The sequence below is a fragment of the Chanodichthys erythropterus genome, chromosome 13 (assembly GCF_024489055.1).
Source record: "Chanodichthys erythropterus isolate Z2021 chromosome 13, ASM2448905v1, whole genome shotgun sequence".
NCBI lineage: Eukaryota > Metazoa > Chordata > Actinopteri > Cypriniformes > Xenocyprididae > Chanodichthys > Chanodichthys erythropterus.
Window position 1 is genome coordinate 53,742,842 of NC_090233.1, and position 25,921 is coordinate 53,768,762.

At 38.9% G+C, this 25,921-nt stretch overlaps 1 protein-coding gene across 1 annotated transcript in view; it reads right to left on the reverse strand.

The window, feature by feature from the left end:
- Positions 1-870: 870 nt before the first annotated feature.
- Positions 871-25,921, reverse strand: part of dcc (DCC netrin 1 receptor) — a 165,531-nt gene continuing 140,480 nt past the window's right edge. Inside the window, exons 26-33 of the mRNA XM_067408279.1 lie at positions 23,853-23,918; positions 21,928-22,090; positions 20,175-20,398; positions 19,965-20,081; positions 14,184-14,336; positions 13,162-13,377; positions 5,954-6,096; positions 871-2,360 (exon numbers count right to left, since the gene is read on the reverse strand). Of these exons, the coding sequence (XP_067264380.1) occupies positions 2,271-2,360; positions 5,954-6,096; positions 13,162-13,377; positions 14,184-14,336; positions 19,965-20,081; positions 20,175-20,398; positions 21,928-22,090; positions 23,853-23,918 (1,172 nt within the window). The 3' untranslated portion in view covers positions 871-2,270. The remainder of the gene's footprint in view (positions 2,361-5,953; positions 6,097-13,161; positions 13,378-14,183; positions 14,337-19,964; positions 20,082-20,174; positions 20,399-21,927; positions 22,091-23,852; positions 23,919-25,921) is intronic.

The following is a 25,921-nucleotide window of genomic DNA, read 5'->3' on the forward strand; positions in this document are numbered from 1 at the left end:
AACCTTCATCTGAAGGGAAACAATATTATTTTTCTGACCCCATTGGCAGGTATTTGTTCTTGTTTTAAGCACAAACTCCCTTAATTTTGAAGAACATCATTTTCTGCAGTGTGAAGCTGTAAAGCGCTACAGAAATAAAGGTGGCATGATTTCTGAAGTCTCATGATACTCTGCATGAGGACTCAAAATTTAGGTAATTAAAATCATAAACTACCCAGAAGACATGAAATATAGTGCACTTGTCATATGAACTGCTGTTACGAGACTTCGGAGGTGCTTCATGGTCATTTTTGGAGCTTAACAGTCGTGATCATTGTGAACAGATGCAGTTTGGAAAAGAGCTGCGAGAAGATTCTTTCATGGTTTGGAACGTCATATTTTCAGGTGAACTTGTCCATTAACGCAGGAATTGCAACTCTTCTCTGTGAGAAAGATGAACGCTGTTCTTCCTCTGTGTTTCTGTCTGGTTTTCCAGCACAAACATCTAAACATTCTTAAATCAAGATACATTTACTGGAGAAGAGAAATGACTGAAGATATAAAGACTTGATTAATGAGTAAAAATGAATACAGTTTATACCTAAAACAAGAATATCTGCCAATGGGGTCAGAAAAATAAACTTGTTTTCCCTTTGAATTAAGATTATTTTTCTGTCTCCTTTTGCAGATAACTGTTCTTGTTTCAAGCAAAACTCACTTCATTTTGATACTTTTTCAGTAATCACTTCACTTATTTCTTAATATCTTGAGTCATTTTGCTTCAACAGTAAATGTATCTTGATTTAAGGAAGTTTAGATTTTTTTTACTGGAAAACAAAACACAAATACTGAGAAAGAACGTCAATTTTTGTTTGCAGTGAACAGGCTATGAGGGAATGATAGAGTTTATGCTTCTGAATAAAAAATGTAGCTGGATTTCAGACGGAACATTATGGAAAAATCCAGGAATGTCATCGATCACATTTATCATGACGCACAAAAAAACGTTAGACAACCAAAGGTGTTTTATGATGCTGACGCAAAAATATCTTCCAATCTTCACGTTGAAAAACACAGTGAAAGTCCGTCCCAGAATTCCTCTATGAATTCTTTTATTCTCCCAATGGGCAAATAAAAGCTCTAGAATTAATCACATTGTGTTCATAAATCACCGTGAAAGGAACACTCTAAATCATATATTAAATATATCGGTAGAAACCCAACGCCCGCCCGTCCCGAGTCCAAGACGTCAGTCCATCAATGGCTCGGTGCAACTGTACAGTAAAAAACAGCGTTTGTCCTCGTGTTGCTACAGGGGTCTGTACGGTAACGTACACGCGTACGAGAAAAATATCAAATATCGGGACGCGTTCCCACTTCCTTTTGTCCTGCGACTGCATTCATCTTTCAGATCAGCGCAAATAAGCACATAGTAAATAAATAAAGTGACCAAAAAGGAACAAAAATATAGATATAGGCACATAAAAAAAACCTCTTTTGCGCTTCCACACATAAAACATTTTAACGCAAATAAAAAAAAGAGAGAAATGAAAAGCAGCGGGTCTCTGTGTTGAATTGATTGACACATCAAACCTCTCAAACTCGTCACATTAGCATTATTTGACCAATTAATTCACTCGTCTGCGTTTCTGAAACACGGATTCGTTTACCTGCGTTGGAACTGATGGAGACGAAACACACAACGAGAAATGAAACACAGTTTACAGTCCTCAAGAGCAGCTGCACATTTGACATTAAAATAATAAACCGAGAGATTCACAAAGAGACGCGACTACAAACGAATCGAGTATACGCAACAGAATCAGTTCCATTTTCTCATCCTTATAAACTGCTGAAACAAACTCATTTCAGTATGAATATATAATTCCTTAGGAAAGGATTTTGGCAGCAATAGATTGGCGAGATGGGTTCATAAGTTCTGCGTTTTGGCAACTCCAAGACATTGTGACGGTTTGGAAAAGGTCCACACTAATAATCCCATCAGAGAAGGGTTTCCATTAGCAGATTAAACTCATGAATCCTGGATGGATCCGGAGAGCAGCGTGAGCTGGAGACGGCCGTGAAAGTAAACAAGTATAAAATCTCAGACAATGTTAGAAAAGAGACGCTTTCCCAGTGAGGGTCCGTGAGAGGTTCGGTTTGAAGTCATTTTCCCTTTTTGAATCCCGTTTCAGGGGTTTCTGTGGATGAGCAGGTGACTGAGAGGATAAAAGCGGTCCGGAGCTTCCTCGCTCCAGGTGTCTGTTCCCCTGCGGATGCGTGAGCGTGTGTTAAAAGGCTGAACCCGTGATGGCGTTGAGCTGCTTCATCAGACCCTCCAGACTGGCCATCTGCTCGCTCAGATCGTCCTGCTCGTACACCTGCAACCAGAGCAGAAGATCATGTTCAGCTCTGACACCCGAGATCAAGTTAAAAGTTCTCTCCTGTCTCTAGACCTTGTGCTTTTTTTGTTCTGCTGACCTGCGTCAGCAAAAAACACCCAAAGGCTGTGTTTACACTGCAAGGCTTAAGGCAGATGAGAGCATGAAATCGGATTTTATGTGCCGGTGTAAACGCATCCTTACAGTCTCCTGAGATTCACCCAAAACAAAGAAACTTTTAACATAGTTCAGAGCGAATAGGTTTGGAAAGGTCACCATGATATTGAAAACCTGAAGCACTTTATGAGCACATGCATTAGCGCGTGACCTTCAGATCCATCGCAAACAATTAGTGTGGTTATTGCATCAATATCCGAGCGCCGTTATTGATGCCGTTTATTGGTTATCTATGAACGGACCGGAGTGCTTTGAGCTTCATCTCTAACCTCTGTCCACTCAAACGGCCCGTATAAAACTCTCGCTGGCACGAACCTCTATGAAAGCATCAATCACGCGGCTGTTAGTGGATCTGTTGCCCGTCGCACCAGCAGCGCGTTCAGAAATCCTACCGTGAGTGCGGAAAAGGTCACGACCTCAGAGATGGTTCGCATCGGGATGACGGCAGGAAAATATTGTTCACTTTAAATGCACTGACAGCTCAAATCTGAATCGACACATGCAACAAAAACAAAATGCAGTATGGATTGTATTGTGTTGAAGTGAACAACACAATTCATGATTTACCTATTCAGAATATGAATAAAAATATTCAGGGCCACATTAACACAGTCTGAGGCCCTGGGGCATTAACTTTCAGGGCCCAATGCTTCATGCACACCCATACATCCCTCACAAATCCACACTATCAACTATTTATAGACCCATGAGTGTGGATCACTGGATCAACGGTAAGCAGGGTCAAAACTAACAGTGGCTTGGGGTAAAAACGCCACCAAAATGGATAAAAATGCCCCTGAAATTCAAGATATAGGTGCCAAAAAATGCCTCTGAATGAGTTTTCCTATTTATTTTTATACTTATAGTTCAGCAATATCACACAAGCAAGAATGCGGTTTTCCCGAATATCAGCACAATTGCAAATGTGATACTGACTTTATACAACACTTCAATAAAAAGGTAAATATTACTTGCGTTTTAGACACAATATTGTCTGTTTTTGCTTTATCTTGCCAATGAAAATAATTCCAAACAAAGACAGCAGCAGAACACAGTGGCGTTTCTTTCCTGAAGGAATACGCGTTTTGAATGAATTGGTTGAGTGAATGATTCAATGATCTATTCATAAAGTCAAGTCACTTGATTTGTTCCTGAATGAATTAGTCATTTTTAATGAATTGGTTCTAGGAATGATTAGGACAGTGACTCATCAAGATAGGGACTTGTCGCCACCTACTGGCGATTTTAGTTCCTAAGGACTATTTAACCCTTAAATGCATACGTCATTCGTTACCCTCCTCCTCATTCATTTTTTAAAGTTAGGCTTCAACCTTCTTGGTATTCCTTAATCAATTAATTATAAAGAATATAACATGAAAAAAATCATAAAATTATAAAACAAATGCCTATTTTTGAATACATTTTTTGTAAAAATTGTATAGGGTCGCTAACGACCCGAGGTGTGTATGAGTGTATGTATATTTTTTTCTGCACAACAATAATTGAATCTTAGATGACGGAATAAGTGCAATTCACCTTTATTCCACAAGGTGGCAATGTCTGAAACACAATGCTGAAGTGACGACTCATTTAGACAGAAAACAAAATAATAAGAAAAACATGAAACACAATCAAATATGACTGTAACTGTTACTGGATGGATCTGGTGAAGCTGTTAGCAATCGAAAATTTTGATTTTTAAGATGTTGCAAATTATATAGGCCTAGTTCTGAGAATATGTTTGAGATCGTGAATGGGCTCATATTTGCGACCTCAAACATAAAACTAGCCTATTATTTGCTGAATTTAGTGGGAAATGAGCTCTAAAACATCTGCTCAAACGGAGCTCTTTCAAGCTCCAAAAGGTAACAAGATACTATTTATTTTAATATCAGAGGAGTTTTATATTATTGCGACAGGTAGAGATCCTTCCGTGTTAGATATAGATCCGGGTCGATAAAGACCCGAATATGTAAGAATGATTGCCGAAACAGTCATGCATTTAAGTGTTAAAAAATATAATTACATTTTTTCCCCCGCATTTCATATTTCTATATTCAAAAACACAGGATATTTTACTATTTTGGCTCACACTTTTTTCAAAGTTATATGAATTATTATCCTATAGCTAACAAAAAAAGCTTGGCAATCCCTGATTTAATAAAACCGGGAAATGCACTTGTCGCGTTCACGTGTAAATCCCGTCCAGCAGTCCTGCTCACACGAATACGGTATTAACGGTCAAATCTCTGGCTCGCGTCATGAAGTGTCCAGTCTGTGTGTCAGTTTGTTTATTTGCTTCATCTCTGATGGGAAAAGGCCATTCCAATTAAACAGATATGTGTCCGATGGATAAAGTCTCCTGACCTTTCCGTGTCCACGCTCGCCCGACTCTCACTCTCTCTCTGTCCTCATAAACGATAAAATCAGAGTCGTCTGAGGCCAAATTAACCCCAAACACAAACTTGTAGACTTTCTCTTGCTACTGTCACATCAATAGTCTTGCAGTCTTATCTGCCTCTTCAATGATTCACAATGAAGACGCAACATTTGCCACAAGTGCTCACGAAATATTAATGATTAGACGCGTTGAGGCAGAGGCAGGGATTCGTTTTTGAATCACAGATCCATCAATCATTCTTTTCAGAGAAGGAAAGCGAGTCAAGTTGTTGCTTGAGGTTTAAATGAAATGATTCTCGTTACTGAGAAACAGTTATTAAAGCTTTCAGCTTACGGCTGTGTTTCAAAACGACTGCAAAATACTCTAAAGAGATTGAAAGCCTGTGGATTTGATTAGTAGGGCTTGGATGAAGATTTCGGTTTCTCGATTTTAATCAATTTCATTTTGATTAACTGATATTGATTCTTAAATCCCAAGAATCAATCTTTTAGTCTGGCTGTTTTCATTTGATTTAAATTCACTATACATTATTTGTAGCTCCTGCCATCCAATAATCACAATAATGAAACAAAGTCTCAGCTTTCAAATTCTGTCACTAAATTCAGTTAATAAATGTGTTTTTGCGGCACTTTAATGTTGCTGTAGTGCCTCAGTTGAACCGATCATCTCTTCCTCTTTACTACTAGTTACAGCACCAAACAAACATGAATGAACATCAGAGATACAGAACAACTTACTCAAATGAATCATGTCTCATGTAATCGCTCAATCAATGTGTAAACTGCGGAAAGACGTCAGCTTGTAAACAGTAACGTCACATTTACCTCAGAAAAGCCATTCAATGACCATAAACTCCACAGTTAAACTAAAATGAATCAATATCGAATCAATTCGAAACTGAATCGAATTGCAAGCTTGTGAATCAGAATCAAATTGTGAAATCTGTGTCAATGCCTAATGGTCAGGATATCAGACATGATCGATATGATCAGTGTTGTCTGTGCGGGTAACTCACGCTCGCCGGGTCGTCGGCTGGTTTCTGTCCATCTTCAGCGGTTTCGGGAGCGGTCGGAACGGAAACGGGAAGTAACGGTGATCTGGCCTTTCCAGCCTGACCTAGTGATGCCGTCTTCACCTGCGGTTTGGGTAAACTTCCACCTGTGAACAGAGAAAACATTATGATAACTCATGCATCTCTCCATTACTGGTGAAAATTATCTTTTTATAAATGTACAATTTACAATAAATGCTCTTTATATAAAGCTGCATATATAAGTATGTCTTATTAACTAAAAATAAATTAATCTAATAAAAACAGTTAAATGAATTAAAGCTGAAATAACATAAAATATAATTACACAGATGCTACTTATGAGCAATAATGCAATGTAATTTTGACCCGGAGCAACTTATTTTCCAGAAAATACTGTAGTTATAACTTGCTATTTTCAGCACCAGTAACAGCATGATGCTGCTGAATCTGAATGCAACAAAATCATGTGGAAAAATGAATGTAGCTTAAGGCGCCAAATCCAGAGCTGCATTGGCAGACCTCCAGACGAGAGAGACACCGAGACAGAGAGAGAGAGAGAGAGAGAGAGAGAGAGAGACGGGCTGGTCTGGCAGGAGGTGAGACGGGACAGAAGGATGGGCTGATAGCATCCGTGCTCATCCGTGAGGTTTCTCTCTGAAGACGTGGGAACCGCCAGAATGCACCAGAATGATGGATGCCGACAACAAGCTTCCAGAATCCATCACATTCCTCCATCTTAATGAGATTCCTGCGCTGAACATTAGCGGCGCAATTTAACGGCAGAAATTGGCGGCACCTGCTCCAGGAACGCAAGTGGAGAGATCCGAGTTTTGTGTCAGTCCTCCTTCATAAACCCATGCAAAAGTGCCAAAATGCTTCACGCTTTATCAATGCCAGTGATTAGAGAACAGAATTATAGTTGAATGTTGAAGTAGAATTCTGGCTTGCATAGTTTGAGTAATATATGAGCATATATGAGCTAATCACAGCCATATCGAACGACTACGAGTGTGATATTGCGTTTATACAACAGATCGACGGAACGAGTGTGTAAATAAATAAGAACATTTAATACCTGCATCTGATATAGCATTCATTCTTCAGGTCCACAATATTATATCCATTATAAAAAATCAGTTTGAATGCTCACTGAGGAAAGCGATATCTTTATCCATTTAAAAGTTAAGGGGATTTCCCACAGCGCTAAAACAGCTTCCTTTTTCTTGTTCACTCATAAAGTCTTTACTGATATCTAATGGTGTAATAATGTAAGTTTCACTGATGCTAGTGACGGACCCTTACTCAATACCAAATATACGGCTTTTTCTTTGTATATAATAATATTTATTGAACAATAATATTTAAATTAACAACACCATCCATTATAAAAGACAAATAAACACAACCAAACAATTCAGTCAAACGTACAAAAACAGCGCTCTGGTACAGGATTTCAGTTAAACATAGCTTAAATATAAAGTTATGAAACTTCATTTTCCCCCTAACCCAAATCATTTTGCTCTGGAACAAGAAATAGATTATTAAGACCAAAGATTGACATTGATATACCCCAAATGATTATATGTACATACATTCTCATGTTTGACCACTATCTACATAAGAGCCAGCGGCAAATACCCGAAGCACTGGCCAAGATGAAGCTGTTCTCGGCGGGTACATGAGCGCTGAACGGCCTCTGACGGCCCCAAAGCTCACATCAACGAAAGTGTCTAGCTGTCTAGTGTCAAGTTGTAAAATAGGCGCTGTTTATATAAGAGTCACATATTTGAGGTCTAAATAACTACATTCTCGCCTAAAAAACTCTTAAAACTATTTTTCGTGACAAAACGATAGTTGTATTTTTTAAAAATATGGTTGTGTCTATTTATATATATATATATACACACACACACTTATCCCCTGTATGGGAATCGAACACATGCTCTACTGTTTGAGCTACAAGAATACCTGTATCAAATAATATGATAACAAATGAACAGCATATTGAACTGTTTCTGCACAGCTATAATAACTGGAAGCAAATGACACTGGAAACCTTGCACATTCACGTTACAAATGACCGCACTGCAAAACTGAGCATCTAAAATATCACAAAACCCCCTAAAGACATTCATGTGCAAAACACGCTCTGAGAAATGCAGACAGCCGGAGGGGCTTGTTAGCATTCTCACGATACTAACTGCTCAATGTTTTTCTGATATGGATTTTCAGTCAACTGTAAAGCAATTTATGGCTCATGTACGTGCTGCTGCCGGCCCTCGCCGACTTGTGAAAGCTTGTGTTAATCACTTTGCAATTTGAGAGTGATACAAATATCCATGTTGATCAACATTTTGCAATACTAGTGGCACAATAGTGAAGTGAAGGTCTGGTCTAGTGCCCGACAGCCCTCTAAAGCTGGCCTGAGACTGTTTAACCGCTTTAGGCTGGTTTTGTCCAGCAGGATCTGGATGTGACGTGGCTCTTAGAGTGGTAAGTGACATTATGGCTGTCATTTGGCCTCTCCACACTTCACTGTTCTTGTCCGTCAGCCAGAGACGTTTAGCGCTCATTAACTTTGGCCACAGATCCACCAGCCGTCAGATCAGACGACTGAGAGCCGAAGCACGTTCCTCCCAATACCATTCAAACTCTCATAGAGACACGAAAAATGAGCCCTCAAAAGATGCTTCAGAGAACACGTCTTCAATAGCAATTCATAACCTATTTCTATTCCAAACAAAAGCCGGCACAAACGCTCTCGTTCAGCGGGAACGAGGTCAGGATGAGTGTTGAGTGTTAGATTGAGAAACAGATCGGAGAATTCACAGAGGAATCTCGTAAAAACACGCCTGGGTCACATTGTCACATTTCAACCCCAAAACCAAAAGAAACATAGATATCTTATTTTGCATGAAGAAAATACAGAGAGCCATACATTGAAATATTTTTCTTTGCATCACAGTAATGCAAATTTGAGTGTTAAATATGCTTAATTGTCATGTATTATTCAAACTGTAAAGTATTTATACATACTGGTAGCATTTGTGGATTTGCCCTTAATTTATGCTGATTTAAATTAACAAAACTATTGTACTATGACAATGAAAAATATAACTGAGAATGAAAATTTAAGCGTCTTAAACATCCAGATGCATACAGCAGCAAGACTGATTTTAATTGTCATGAAAATAATGATGTATTTTTCAAATAGTACAGTGTTTATACATCATGCACGGTTGCTGTTCTGCCCTTACATTATGCTGATTTAAATAAACAAAACAATGTACAAAAACAATGAGAATCTAATGAGAATTTAAGCTCCTTAAACATGCATGCGCATACAGGGAATTACTTGTCAGTAAATGTGTTTAATTGTCATGAAAATCATACTGGCCCAAAAAAAACTTAATTTTCTTCATGCAAAATATAATAATTTCTTTTGTTTTGGGGTGAAATGTGACCTGGCCGTGTTTTCAGGAGATTTGTCCTCTATCGTTTCCATAAGTCAACACTCCTCCCTCTCTCTCTGCTCTTCTTTGTCTTAATATCTGGACAAATAGTGTCCCTCTCAGTCGAGGACGGTGTGTGTTATGGTGTGTGAAATGGCTGGATGGTTTAATGCGCTGGTCTCATTCCTCAGGTCTGATTCCTCACATCACCGGCACCACTTTAAAAACTCCATCTACCCTGAGCGCCGTTTAACTCGCTGTGAAGTGGCCATCGTAACGACATCAGGTCTGAGCGAACGGCCTGTATCTCCTCCTGCTCTCCATGTGTTTATTCCACAATCTGTCCTTCACTGCTGCATAGAGAGGCTTGATCAATATCCTGGGGAAAAACATGTACACTGCAAAACATGATGTTCTTCCTCAAAATTAACAACTTTTTTTCAAACTCAAGATACATTTACTGGAGAAGCAAAATTTTATTCAGATTAAATAAAGTAAATTCTCTACATAAAAAGCAACTGATCAAGAAGGATTTCCAGTGTCAGAGCTTCATTCTCTGGACTCTCTGACGCCTTTATGTTGAAAGAGACTGACATACAGTCTGATCGATTGATGTGTCTCTCTCGGGTAGGATGGAGATGGCTTTAAATTTTTCTTTAAAAGACGGATGGACTCCTCTGAAACAAGAGGAACAAAGCCCAGCATCTGTGAAGCTTGTGGGCAGTAAATATAAACTCGACAGCATCTCAAACGCTCGGCCGTCTCCTGAGACCCTACAGCTTTATTTCATGTGTTTCCATCGTGAGAGTCGATGCACGTCTGCAGCGTTTCACCCCGGAGCTGATTTACACTCATGCCTCCTTGTCAACAATTAATTAACATGAGTAAATCAAAGCATTAGTAATACAACACAAACCGTGATAACAAACTAACTGGGAGCATTTACTTGATCAGTCATAATTCACAACATGGTGGGAAAAGATATGTTTGAAGGTTCAAATAAATGATTAATTTACCAAAGAAATCTTATTAAAATGTGTTTCAGGCCAGAGCAGCACAGTGAAGGAGGAGAGACAGAACAACACCGTCACTGTTCTGAAAGATTCGTCAAGAACAAAAATGCAAGTAGAACAGACAGATAGACAGATAGACAGATAGATAGATAGATAGATAGATAGATAGATAGATAGATAGATAGATAGATAGATAGATAGATAGATAGATAGATAGATAGATAGATAGATAGATAGATAGATAGATAGATAGATAGATATTCAGCTGGGAGCCCATCTAGCAACTAATTAAGTTAATTGATATCAGGTCTGTAACATGATTAGCTATAAAAGGGATGTCTTTGAGAGGCAGAGTCTCTCAGAAGATGGGCAGAGGCTCTCCAATCTGTGAAAGAGTGCATAAGAAGATTGTGGAATACTTTAAAAACAATGTTCCTCAACGTCAAATTGCAAAGGCTTTGCAAATCTCATCATCTACAGTGCATAACATCATCAGAAGATTAAGAGAAACTGGAGAAATCTCTGTGCGTAAGGGACAAGGCCGAAGACCTTTATTGGATGCCCATGGTCTTCAGGCCCTCAGACGACACTGCATCACTCATCATGATTGTGTCAAAGACATTACTAAATGGGCCCAGGAATACTTCCAGAAACCACTGTTGGTAAACACAATCCGCCGCGCCATCTGCAGATGCCAACTAAACCACTTTCGGTAAACACAATCTGCCGCGCCATCTGCAGATGCCAACTAAACCACTGTTGATAGACACAATCTGCTGCGCCATCTGCAGATGCCAACTATACCACTGTCGTTAAACACAATCCACCGTGCCATCTGCAGATGCCAACTACACCACTGTAGGTAAACACAATCCACTGTGCCATCTGCAGATGCCAACTAAAGCTCTATCATGCAAAAAGGAAGCCATATGTGAACATGGTCCAGAAGCGCTGTCGTGTCCTGTGGGCCAAGGCTCATTTAAAATGGAAAGTGGAAAAGTGTTTTATGGCCAGACGAATCCAAATTTGACATTCTTGTTGGAAATCACGGACACCGTGTCCTCCGGGCTAAAGAGGAGGGAGACCTTCCAGCATGTCATCAGCGTTCAGTTCAAAAGCTGATGGTATGGGGGTGCATAAGTGCATACGGTATGGGCAGCTTGCATGTTTTGGAAGGCACTATGAATGCTGAAAGGTATATAAAGGTTTTAGAGCAACATATGCTCCCCTCCAGACAACATCTGTTTCAGGGAAGGCCTTGTGTATTTCAGCAGGACAATGCAAAACCACATACTGCAGCTATTACAACAGCATGGCTTCATCGTAGAAGAGTCCGGGTGCTGAATTGGCCTGACTGCAGTCCAGATCTTTCACCTATAGAGAAAAATACGTCAAAGAACTATATCAGGCAAGACTGGGACCAAATTCCAACACCAAAACTCCAGAAAATCAAAACCTCGATGCCCAGACGTCTTCACACTGTTTTGAAAAGAAGAGGAGATGCTACACCATGGTAAACATACTCCCGTCCCAACTATTTTGAGACCTGTAGCAGGCATCACATTTGAAATGAGCTCATTTTGTGCATAAAATTGTAAAATTACCCTGTTTAAACATTTATGATATATCTGTTCTATTGTGAATAAACTATTGGCTCATGTGATTTGAAAGTCTTTTAGTTTTCATTTTATTCAAATTTAAAAACGTTCCAACGTTTCCAGAATTCGGGTTGTAGATAGATAGATAGATAGATAGATAGAGATGTTTAGGACTGATCTACTGTCATTTCAATCTACTGAACAGATCAGACTCACATTGAGTTTTTCTGCTCCTTGATGGATTTCAGAGAGAAATCTTTTAATCAGATCCCTGGAATGTTTCATTTGCTCTCACTGCAGGATCCTATAAACGGATCCTTGTAGAGTATGTGAGCGGAAAGAGTGTCCATTCAGACTCTATTCTCATGCTTAATGGAAAAGCGTCTGGAGCGAAGGGTGGTCGGAGCCCCACATCCACAAAACGGTTTGAGCAAAACCAATTAAATCCTAACTCCGGGGGAAACATGCGCTGATGCGTCTGTCTCAGACTATCTGCTGCAGCCCAGACTGAACATCCAGAAGAGCCTGAGATCTCCTCTGAGGAACGAGAAGCCCTAGAGCAACTGTGTTTCAGTGTTTCCACATCGTTATGAAGTCTGCAATCGATGAACATTACAACCACCGATGGGAACACACACAAACACTCAAACCAAGCACTTATTCAGTGTCTGATTTCCCACCGAGAGACTCGCACCAGCTACACCGTCACGTCTCCACCGGCTCACCCTCTGGCTACAGACACAACTACCCATGAGATTCTCCAAACATTCCTAAGAATATTTTCTTCTTATTTTCTTACTTATGAAAAAGTTTAAATTCATGTTCCTGGTAATCTTGAATTAGAATATCTTCTCCTCCCTCTTGCAGCATCTCTTCTCTGATGACGAGGGCGGGGCAACCTGTCACTCACATGAGATCCACCAATAGCAAACCACGACCATCCAATCAATTCCCCACAGACAAAAGCAAGCCCCGCCCTACATTTGTTCTTGTTTGAGAAGCGTTGCACTGGGGTATACGGCACAATAGAAAGACCAGCGCAACTTCCATTTCATAGCACAGCCTGCTATTTACGGATGTACTGAACAGCAGCAGACACTGATATGAATACTAACACTAATATTTACCTGTCATGGGATTGTAGACCTTGGGTTCGATGGTTCCCATGGGTGGAGGCAGGAGCGGGTTGGTGAAGCTGCGCAGCGGGTGTGTGGGTCGCACGCAGGCGGTCGGGATGGTGCGACTGGGAATCTCTTCCGGCCCCGGCGGCTCCGACTGCGCTGTGGGAATCAGAGGCTGCTGTTGCTGAGGAGCCATTGGAGCGGCGCCCTCTGCTGCCATCGCTGAGAAACACACACAACAGCCGAACGTTATGCAAATGGGAGGCAAAAACAGCAGCCAATCACAGCTGAAGACAAGTTAATGATGTGATGCATTTGACAGAGTTCTACCTCAAAGAAAATTATATTTTGGGGTTTAAAAGACAATTAAGTATTTGACGGCATGGACACCATCAGATGAGAACTAAGTAGACACAGTTATTGAACTGTACTGAATTGATTACTAATCAATTACTAATTAATTCAGATGCAGTTTGCATGCTCATGTAAGTTTGTTAAAATTGTGTATTTTGTATTTTTCCAGTTGTAATCATGCAAATACTTGTTGATGGTGTATTAACTGAAGTCGCTGTGACCCAGACCTCCGGCGCTCGGATTTCATCCGCGTCAGTGCACATTCTCTGTAGTCTCTGTGAACTTTTCTCCCTCAGAGATGTTTGTGCATCTGCTGCTCACTAAGAGCTTCTTAGAAAACGTCATTTATTTCAATGAAGCAAACAGACTCACAGCTGCTGCCAAAGAACCACATCAAATCAGTTTCTTCTGCTACTAACAAACTCATTTAAAGCTCAGACCAAAACAGAGCGCGACAGCGCAAGGAGGAACCTAGTTTATTCAGGGACGCCTCCATCAATAAACCACACAGCTGTTTGTGTTGCTGTGTTGTGATTGGTCAATCATTGCTCTTAAATACTTCTTCACTGTCTGAAGTTGTACAGTAAATAAAAGATTCTGTAAATGCCCTAAAAACACATTTTGTTCATTTTAACTTTCCCTCTAGAACAGGCACAGAAACTCAGAAGCCTTACCGGCAGCGTAACCGCGGTCCACGGTGAGTGTGGAGAACGGCATCGGCCGCAGGGTGAATTTTGGGTGAGCGCTGAAGCCGCAGGTGGGCGACGGCAGGATTCCCGGATACTGGCTGCTCTCCAGTGTGGGAACCGGAATGGCACTGACCACCGCTGGAACACAGAAAAAATAAGACACAAGAATTGAATGGCGTTCTGAACTCCCTGAAATGCCTCCATCTTGAGTTTCATTTAAATAATTCATACGCAGAATAAAGGGGCGGGTTAAAACTGGCGGTTACGGTAAGAGGCGGGACATTTCCCAAACACCAATCACAACACGCTGCTCCAGCCGACCAATCAGAGCACATTGTGCTTTTCAGAAGGAGGGGGCTTCATAGAGACAGGAACTAAACACTAAACCCTTTAAGGTTCCATATAGAAACTGTTCTTCTAAAAGTGTGGAGTTTATTTTGGAAGCCTGGTTTATTCAGGCGACCGGCTGTTCTGATTCGCTCTAAACATTAATCATGTTTAAATATTTAAACACCTACAAGAGAATTCAGACCCTTGCCAGGGAAATGTGGACCCCCATTAGTCTGCTTTAAACTTCTCAATAATGCCGATCTGTGGACTGGGAAACAGCAGAATCCCTACAGGAGCAGAATCTCGTTTAACAAACCCTGAACAAAACAACATGAGGATACGTGAGTGATGATGATGATGATGATGATGATGCAGGAGCCACAGAAACCGACTGCAGCTTCACCGGAGCACAGGAGAGCTGACCTTGACAATGAAAGCCTCACAGAGAGAGAGAGAGAGGGAGAGAGACGGGACTGACAAATTGCCTGAAGTGTTGAGATTTCTATCTACTAAACTGCCCCAGACGAGTAACTGCTGATTGACTGCAAACTGTGTGTGTGTGTGTGTGTGTGTGTGAGAGGTTTTGCCTACTTTGTGTGCATCCAAATGTTCCAGGAGAGAAAAATGCAAAATCACCTGCATTGTGGTGAGCAGATAACAGCTACAATAACATCAAAATATCTTCATGAAAACCTACAAATACCTACAAAATAATGACATCTTTCACATCTTTTATAAACACCCAATTTATACACTGAAAAAAAATGATATATCTTTCAACTCATATATTTCAAATAATTTATTAATTATTTAGTTGCTTATTTAATTTTGATCTAATTTATCTGCCTATTTTTTTTATTAATTTATTTCAATCCAAGTTATTATTTACTCATTCATTTTAATATTATTTATAATTTTAAAAAAAATTTTTTTTTACAGTTTTTCTCAAGACTCTTCAACTTCTTTCACTGTCTGCTAAAATCAACTTGATTATTATTGTTAAATAAAAAACAATGTTGTTACTTGAAATAAAAATTACCTTAAAATGAGATATTAAATTATATACTTATTTCATTTCAGTTACCAAGAATCAAAAATATATATATATATATATAGATTAATTTAAAAAAGACAAAAACACACAACAAAATTACTAAAATGAAAACAGAAAATATAAAACTGAAAAATAATTCAAAATAATAATAACAGTACATGAATGGTACTAAAACAACACTGCAAAATCACACCTCGTATTTACTCTCTGGTGTAATGCAATTATTAATTTCTGATCATGGTTTGGTTTCACAGGCCAGCATGAAATTCAACCGGACAACACGACGGGTCAACAACATCTGGATGACAAAAGAAGGAGGTCAGGAGGAACGTCCAGGAGCGCGAGGGAATCAAGAAGGATGGCGGGAGGGAAAAATCATATCCGCAGTGTGAGATTATATCTGAGGAGTCACATGATGAACAGCAGCAGCTCTGATGAGAAAACGACCATATAAGGAATATTTAAGAAACATCAGCTGTTGGGTGGAGCAGGGATGATGTCAGGTTTTCCTATAGGGTTTTATAATGGGGCTTTTCAATTCATGAGTAAAATAAAGCCTGTGGAAACTGTATGCTGTAATATTGTATGCTGTACTGTAATATTAGATATATATATATAAATGATATCAATATCAGAAAGTGTCTATATTCTGTTTCGCTTCATCAGAAAACCTCGTCAGAGGAACTTGGTTAAATATGCAGCGGTTCGTTCTCTCGCTCAGTTACTTCTATCTGAACTCTCTCATTTCCTGTCAAAACTCCACTTCCTCCCAGCGATAGCCATTTTTCCCAATCATCAATCGAAAAGCTCCTCCTCTTTTCTGGTTTTCCCAGAGGACAGAGATGAAGCTTCTTTCATGTGTTTCGAGGAGCAGGAAGGAGGTGCATAATAACCGCGCAGGGTGAAGAATCACAGCAGGAGGTCAAAGACGAGACGCTCACGGGACGGAATCAATCGCGTCTCCCAGGAGGAGGAAGGAAGCGGAGCGTGACGTCTGTGAGGGTTCACATCATGTCATATGAGGAATCAAAGCCCATGACGCCCAAACCGCACAAAACAAGCTCTTCCCACAAAACATCCTGCATTATGAAAGGAATGAAAGTGACACGCTCATCTTCACATTCACTCGCTCTCCTCCTAAACCGCCCATGAGTCTGTGTTCGGCTGCGCTGCACATTTCTCTTCTCCAGTAAATGTATCTCGATTTAAGAATGTTTAGATATTTGTGCTGGAAAACCAGACAGAAACACTGAGGAAGATTTTCTGCAGTGTGAGGATCTGACAGGATCTGACAGCCTTCGGGGAGACGCTGGTCTGTCTGCTGGTTTGGGCTGAAACGGGTAAATTGGATTAGTAACGCAGGGTCAGACACACACAACTGACTGCTGGAAATCCCATTTCTGCCTGATTTCCCTCCATATGTGAATCACACAATGACTTTCTGCAAAGTCAGCTTCAGAAAAGCAACTTCGGCCTGTAATTTCAGGGGTTACTGTTGAGATCCGTCTCGTCTTCTCACAGTTTCTCTTTCCGATATACTTGTAAATTGGTGATATAGTTATGAATAAGGTGCTTGTGTTGTTTCTGATCATAATGGAAGAGCTCAGTATTCAGAACACAAACACACACTAAACACCCGTATCTTTAGTTATTGTTATCTTATCATTACAGATATTGGTATAGTTATATTGATTTTTATAGTTATCGTAGTTATAGCTGTCTTTACAGTTACCATTATATTTTTGTTATAGTTAGCGTTATAGTTCTTGTGATTGTTATAGTTACTGTGATTGTTATAGTTATCATTAAAATGATTGATTGTTATTATCGTTATAGTGAATGTTAGTTATAGTTATTGTGATTGTTAAAGCTATTGTTAAAATGATTTATTGTTATTGTTATGTTATAGTTTTAGTTAGTGATTGTTAGTTATCGTTATAGTTATTGTGATTGTTATAGTTATCGTTAAAATTATTGATTGTTATTGTTATCATTATAGTGATTGTTAGTTATTGTTATAGTTATTGTAACTGTTATAGTTATCATTAGTGTGATTGTGATTGTTATAGTTATATAGTTACTGTTATAGTTATTGTTATTGTTATAGTTATCATTATAGTTTTAATTATCGTTATTGTTATCATTATCGTTATAGTTATCGTTATTGTTATAGTTAGTTATATAGTTATCGTTATAGTTATAGTTATTGTTATAGTTATCTTTTTAGTTATTATGATAGTTATGGTGATCGTTATAGTTATTGTGATAGTTATAGTTATTGTTATGTTATAGTTATCGTTATAGTTAGTTATAGTTATCGTTATAGCTGTAGTTATAGTTATTTTTATTTTTATTGTTATAGTTAGTTATAGTTATTGTTTTCGTTATAGTTATCATTATAGTTATAGTTAGTTATTGTTATAGTTAGTTATATAGTTATCATTATAGTTACAGTTATTGTTATAGTTATAATTTTAGTTATTATGATAGTTATGGTGATCGTTATAGTTATAGTTATGTTATTGTTATTGTTATCGTTATTGTTATAGTAATTGTTATAGTTATTTTTATTGTTATTGTTATAGTTATAGTCAAAGGTGGGTAGAGTATCCAAAAACTGTACTCAAGTAAAAGTACAAGTACTTATAGAAATATTTACTCAAAGTAAAAGTGAAAGTAATAATCCTAATAGTTACTTGAGTAAGAGAAAAAAAGTATCCAATAAAAATCTTACTCAAGTAGCTCGTTACTAGTTACTTATATATATATATATATATATATATATATATATATATATGCACACACACACAAAATAGCATGTTATTATTTAATGTTTATTATTTAAATAGATATTTAATTTATTATCATAATTAGATATCTTTGCAACAAACAAACATAGAAGAGACAATCATTATTTCTAGCATCTGTAACCAGAATGTATCGTTACTATATTAATAACGTATAGGCCTACAGCTAACATTACATTTTAAAGAAGAGAGAAAACTCTTTACATGTGCTCGCGCACATATCTGAACTTGACACAAACAATGATCAAATACACATTGACGGATCTTCTTCGGTCTGTTCTACAAAATGTAATCAAATGTATATTTCAGCAGGCGCGTGTAAACTGCTTAACTGTGTCAACGCAAAGCGTTCATTTTCAAGACGAACAGGTCGCTGGCGCTGCCATTGCGCAATAGTATGTATAAATTAATGTATGAATTAAGATATATGCCCATAAAAACGGTAAAGAAATATACTTTTGTTATTGTGACGTAATAATCTGTTTGGTTGTAAAATGTTGGCTATAGGCTGTATCATGAAGTAAAATCAAATGAAATCGATAGGCCTACCTGTGGAATTGTTCACAAACAGCATACGCAGCTCAACTAATAAAGGTATTCTTCGCTGGCAAACAATTGGATGCATTTGCAGATTTGCTTTAATTGACTGTAGGTCCACTGCTACTTCATCCAACGCTCCGAGTGAGAAACCGCTTCAAACGATTCAGCGCGTGCAGGAACTGAACAAATCATTCAAACTGATTCGCGAATCAATTTAGACAGCTTTACCAACTTGTTTGATCAAGTCTTTGAACAGAATCGACTCAAAAGAGTGATTCATTTGTGAATGGGGCATCGCTCATGAAAAAAGAGGCAGCGCGCATGGAATAAACTACGCATTTCTTAACATTTACAGTATTGATTTAAAATAAAGTAACGAGAGGAACGTTGCCCATTGTAGCGAAGTAAAAGTACAGATTTTTCATTACAAATGTACTCAAGTTAAAGTAAAAGTACCCACATTTTAATTTACTCTAAAAAGTAAAAATTTTCCAAAAAACTACTCAAGTACATGTAACGAAGTAAATGTACTTCATTACTACCCACCTCTGGTTATAGTTAGTTATCGTTATCGTTATCATTATCATTATCGTTATAGTTATTGTTATTGTTATTGTTATTGTTATTGTTATAGTTATAGTTATGTTATAGTTATCGTTATCGTTTTAGTTAGTTATAGTTATAGTTATAGTTATTGTTATAGTTATCATTTTAGTTATTATGATAGTTATGGTGATCGTTATAGTTATTGTGATTGTTATAGTTCTAGTTATTGTTATAGTCATTGTTATAGTTACTGTTATCGTTATAGTTATTGTTCTAGTTCTAGTTATTGTTATAGTCATTGTTATAGTTATTGTTATTGTTATCGTTATAGTTATTGTGACTGTTATAGTTATTATAGTTTTTGTAATTGTTATAGTTATCATTTTAGTTATAGTTATAGTTATAGTTATGGTTATAGTTATTGTTATCGTTATGTTGATTGTTACAGTTATCATTATAGGTATGATCAGGCGTGTTTGTGTCACTCACGTGTGTTGCTGGGCTGAGAGTCCATGGGAATCATCATCTTGGTGCGCGTCGGCCTGCGGGCGGCTAACGATCGCTCTAACGTGGAAATGCTGCTGGAAGCCTCATCCCCATCTGCACCTAAAGATGAGAACGACATGACCTTCAGCGGCTGACACACACACACACAGACTGCAAAATCGATCAAGGCCTCTGGAGATCACGTGGTCTCACCTGAGTGGCTGCTCTTGCTGCCCATCTGGCTCTCTGATTGGCTGTGGCTGACCGGCGGCATCTCCTGGCAGCTCTGGATGGGCGACTCGCGGCCGGAGGGGGCGGAGCTCGAGGGCTTCTCCATGTTCTTCAGCTCCATCTCCTCATGGTGGATCCAGAGGTCAGGAGGTCGCAGGTCTTTCTGGCTGCCCTTCCGCTTCCCAGCGCTGTGTGTCGCACGTTTCCTACAGGGACAAACAAACAGACAAGATACAGAGGAATGAAGAATCTTCTGTGGTTCTGCAGATGGAACTGTGTGAGGTGTTCCTGTTGCACTAGATATTCATATACATTCATATTAATTGATTTGAATGCAGTGAAATGATCACATTTGAACTGAATTGAGCGAATGACACTGTTGTCTTTTGCATTATAGCTTAAACTGAAGTCGTTTTACAACATTAACACTGTTATTTTCCTGTTTATAACAGTGAACTTGCTTTGAAAATCTCTATTGTATAAAGCGCCATAGAAATAAAGCTGAAAGAATGTGAATGTAATGTTTTGTCAATATAAACTCAACACACACACACACACACACACACACACAGACCGAGTATTATTAAAACAGCTCTTATTTTGGAAGATAATGATGTTGTTTGTCTGCAGGGCTGCTGAACACTGTTGTGTGTGTGTGTGTGTGTCTGGCAGGTGATAATGAGGTCTGAACTTGTGGCATCTCACCTTCACACAGACACAGTCTTTCTCTCTCTTTCTCTCTCTCTCACACACACACACACACTTATCTAGAACACACTTCAGCTGTTTACATCATCATTAGAAACACTCAGTGATGATGTCACTTGTGTCAGTAACTGAGGCCTCTTAAAACAGTTATATTATTATTATATTATATTATATTATATTATATTATATTATTATATTATATTATATTATATTATATTATATATTATATTATATTATATTATATTATATTATATTATATTTATTAGATTAGATTAGATTAGATTAGATTAGATATTAGTGCAGTTATGCTGTTTGTCAACCATAATCAGCCTACAGTTAAGCATAAACTGACTGTAATGTTTTCTGACACTCAACTGCATGTTATATACAATTAAATTAAAATATATTATAATTTAAATTAATATTAAATGCAATTAGTTGAACTTAATGGTGCTTTTAAGTCCACTTAAGTAGGACTTAATTACATCTGTATATGTAATTTCATAATTACTCCTACTCTCTTTGAAATATGGTTAAATGTATCGACAAGCATTTATGGTAAATTGAAATATATTTTAATGTCATTTCCAATGAGACTTGTATGTCATGTTTTTATATATGCATGTAATTTCACATTTGGAATGAAATTGCAATTTAGTACATTTAAAATATATAAAGTTTAAAAAAATATAATCAAGTATTTTAGATGTGCTTCAGTATGTTAGTCAGCATCAGAATATGTGCACTTCTTCAAAAGATTATTAAAACAATGATTTAAAAAGTAAAACTTTCAATTTGACAGTATTACAGTGCACTTTTTAAACATGTCTCTCTTTAAGTGCACTTAAGTGGCCTTTTATTTAATTAATATTATATTATCTGCAGGTACAGATTTTCTTTCAAAAAATACACTTATAAGATTTGAAGTGCACATTCAAGATGACTAAGCGCACTTCTTTTCACAAGGGTAAGAGTTTTCTCATCCCTGCAGCTTCATTTGAGAGAGAGAGAGAGCAGCTCAACTCACTTCCTCTGCTGAGCGGACGAGCGGCGGGTGCATATCAGGGCGACGATCACCACGACGACCACAGTAACGGCTCCCACGGAAACAACGATGATGACCAGAAGGTTGCTGTTCTTCTGCGGCGTCACGCTGCCGTGCGGCGGCCGCATCTGACCAATGGGAGGCTCTGAAATCAGAACACACAAGAGTCTGTTGAAGGACTGATCTTTTACAAAACAGGCACTTCATATGACATGAATTTTATATAATATATACATTTTTCAATTGTAGTCTTTTAAAAAGTCATCTGAAATAATAAATAATTATTTAATAAATTTTTTATGGCTTATAAACACAAAATAATGTCAAAATGCAGGTCTTGGAGAGTATTCACGTAAACACAGTCAGTTTTAAAGGTGCAGTAAGCAATTTCTGAGAAATGCTGTTGAAAGTGGATCGGACTGAGCAGCACAACGCACTTGTAGCCAATCAGCAGAAGGGGCGTGTCCAGTCATGATGGGGGAGGAGAGAGCGAGTCAATCAGCAGTAGGGGGCGTGTCCACTCATGATGGGGGAGGAGAGAGCGAGTCAATCAGCAGTAGGGGCGTGCCCAGTCATGATGGGGGAGGAGAGAGTGAGTCAATCAGCAGTAGGGGGCGTGTCCAGTCATGATGGGGGAGGAGAGAGCGAGTCAATCAGCAGTAGGGGCGTGTCCAGTCATGATGGGGGAGGAGAGAGCGAGTCAATCAGCAGTAGGGGGCGTGTCCACTCATGTTGGGGGAGGAGAGAGCGAGTCAATCAGCAGTAGGGGGCGTGTCCACTCATGATGGGGGAGGAGAGAGAGCGAGTCAATCAGCAGTAGGGGGCGTGTCCACTCATGTTGGGGGAGGAGAGAGCGAGTCAATCAGCAGTAGGGGGCGTGTCCACTCATGATGGGGGAGGAGACAGCGAGTCAATCAGCAGAAGGGGCGTGTCCAGTCATGATGGGGGAGGAGAGAGCGAGTCAATCAGCAGTAGGGGCGTGCCCAGTCATGATGGGGGAGGAGAGAGCGAGTCAATCAGCAGTAGGGGGCGTGTCCAGTCATGATGGGGGAGGAGAGAGCGAGTCAATCAGCAGTAGGGGCGTGTCCAGTCATGATGGGGGAGGAGAGAGCGAGTCAATCAGCAGTAGGGGCGTGTCCAGTCATGATGGGGGGAGGAGAGAGCGAGTCAATCAGCAGTAGGGGGCGTGTCCACTCATGATGGGGGAGGAGAGAGCGAGGCAATCAGCAGAAGGGGTGTGTGTCTATTTATTATGGGGAGGTGCCTGTGAATTTGGGGGTGGAGCTATTAAGATAAGGGTATGATCCCTTTTGGTAGGGGCGTGTTTGTTGTGGTGGTTTCAAATATCAACAGCGTTTCTCAGAAATCACTTACTTCATCTTTAAGTGAACGTAAACAGCTGAGAAAGAAAACGCATGTGTAAGAGTATAATTGGTCCATGCATCAGGTCTTAAAGTGACAGTAGCCTAATAAACCTGCTGCCAAATTATGAGATAATATTAAAAATATCTACATGGCAGTTTTTCCCCATGATCTGATCTGATCTGATCCAGTCCTCAAATGTGGACAATGTCTAATGAGTAGAAACACTGATCCTCATTCACTGCTACAGACTTTCACTCTTGAATTCTGACTCTTTTGCACTACAATAAAAAAATGATTTTCAGGAACACAGTCAATGTTGATTTCATGTTGCAATAAAAGAGCGAAAGTTAGACTTGCATTAGTTCTTTCAGCAGCATTTTTGACAACATTTCACAAACAAACACAATACTGGCTGTCATCGTGTTCAGCGCTACATCTATTGTTTTAGAGTGTCATAGTGTGTCTGTCTGTCAGATGCTTTGATTGTGATTGTGCATCTGTACAGTAACGTTCTGCTCATTGGACGAGGCACGTGTTCTTACCGTTCATGCTGCTCATGTCGATCGGGTTATTATCGGAGGGCCAGTAACCGCTGTCTCCATGACGACCTGAGACCACAGAGAGAAGCGCTGAGATCAGGGTGAGACACACACATCTACATATGACAGATTGGGTTTATTAAAACAATCAATCACTTTCACAGGGTCAAACACCTGAAGCAATACTGATCTTCTTAATATCTTCAGTCATTTCTCTTCTCCAGTAAATGTATCTTGATTTAAGAATGTTTAGATATTTGTGCTGGAAAATGAGACAGAAATTCTGAGGAAGAACATGATTTTTTTTGCAGTGAGGATAATCCCTGAACTCTTCAACTATAATAAGGTCCCACTACAGTGAGATTGAAGTCAGAAAGGTTTGAGGAGTGAATCTGACACACACTTTAACATGATCCAGGTCTCGGTGTAATAACTGTGGACGAGGCTCTGGAGGAGAATCTGAGCATTCGGAGATTCTTCACAGCATTGATGAGCTGAAGGTGTGTGTGTGTGTGTGTGTGTGTGTGTTTGGTAAGTGGAGCAGGACTCGTGGGTTGGACCGCTGAAGGAAACTGTCAAACATCAATCCCTCCAACCCCGAGGACATTTGCCTTGATTTATGAGTGCAGGAACACACACTCGCTCATTTGCTGTAATTGACCGTGTGCTGAAGAGAAACACTAAAGTGAACTGCAGCGTTTAGGTAAAAAGAGAAACATCTTCTTCTGTTTCCATGGTCTCAGACCAAATCTCTCACAGATCTGATGTGATGAAGCTCACAGACAATCACACTGATAGACTGAGAAGGTTAAGCTAAAATGATGTTTATTCACATACTTTTTTTGGAGGAAGTCTTATTCACATAATATCTGCATTTATTTGATATAATACAGTAAATAAAATTACAGTAAAAAATAAAATGCAATACAGTAAATAAATAAAATACAGTAAAATTGTGAAATATTTAAAATAAAAGAATATATTGTAAATAAAATAGAAAACAGCCATTTTAAATTGTAATAATATTTCACATTTTTACTGTATTTATAATAAAAAAATGCAAAAACACAAAAACAATCGTAATTATTCCAAACTTTTTACCGGTAGTTTATGTAGAGGTTTCTGACACAGTTTTCCGCTCGTGAATGTTTCTCTCTGGATGTCAATTAAAGCATGTGAGGAGTCTCCTGCTGTGACTCGTCTTAATTAATGCTGAGAATCAAAGACACAAACTCTCATTAAAGATGCGATGACAGCGTCACACATCCCTCCGTCGGCCTCTCTTCATCGCCGTTATCGCGGCGCTATTTCTTATGACAACACGGCACTCAAAGGACTCTTAACAAACCCCATTTCCAATTCAGGCCTTTCAGAAGAGAGAATTACCAGGCGGCAAATTCACAGAGGACAGCTGAGAGACACGTCTGTCTGAAGGCCATTTGTAAAGGGAATTTGTTTAAAGAGAACGAGAGCTGGAGATTAGAGCTGGGAGTTTTGTGAGAAAGCAATTATTTGTGCTCTTTGTGACTTGTGACACACACACACACACACACACACACACACACACACACACACACACACACACACACACACACACACACACACACACACACACACACACACACACACACACACACACACACACGTCTATTTTAGTGAGCTCATTTCATAGACTTCCATTGCTTTCCTTTCAGGTTAATGATATTTTCTGTGTTGTAACCCTCAAAGAAACCTGTGCACATCATTAAATTGAAATAGAAACATGATTTGATCAATTTATGAGTATTTTCTCTCAGTGAACACACATCAAATGTCCTCACAGGTTGGTTATCATGGCATTTTAGTACTGCACTGCAAAAAAAAAAAAAAACCTGATGTTCTTCCTCAGTGTTTCTGTCTTGTTTTCCAGCACAAATATCTAAACATGCTTAAATCAAGATACATTTACTGGAGAAGCAAAATGACTGAAGATATTAAGTCTTGGTTAAAGAAAAATGCATCAAAATGAAGTGAGTTTGTGTTTAAAATAAGAACAAATATAGCTGCAAGCAGCGATGACGGACCCAAGCCCC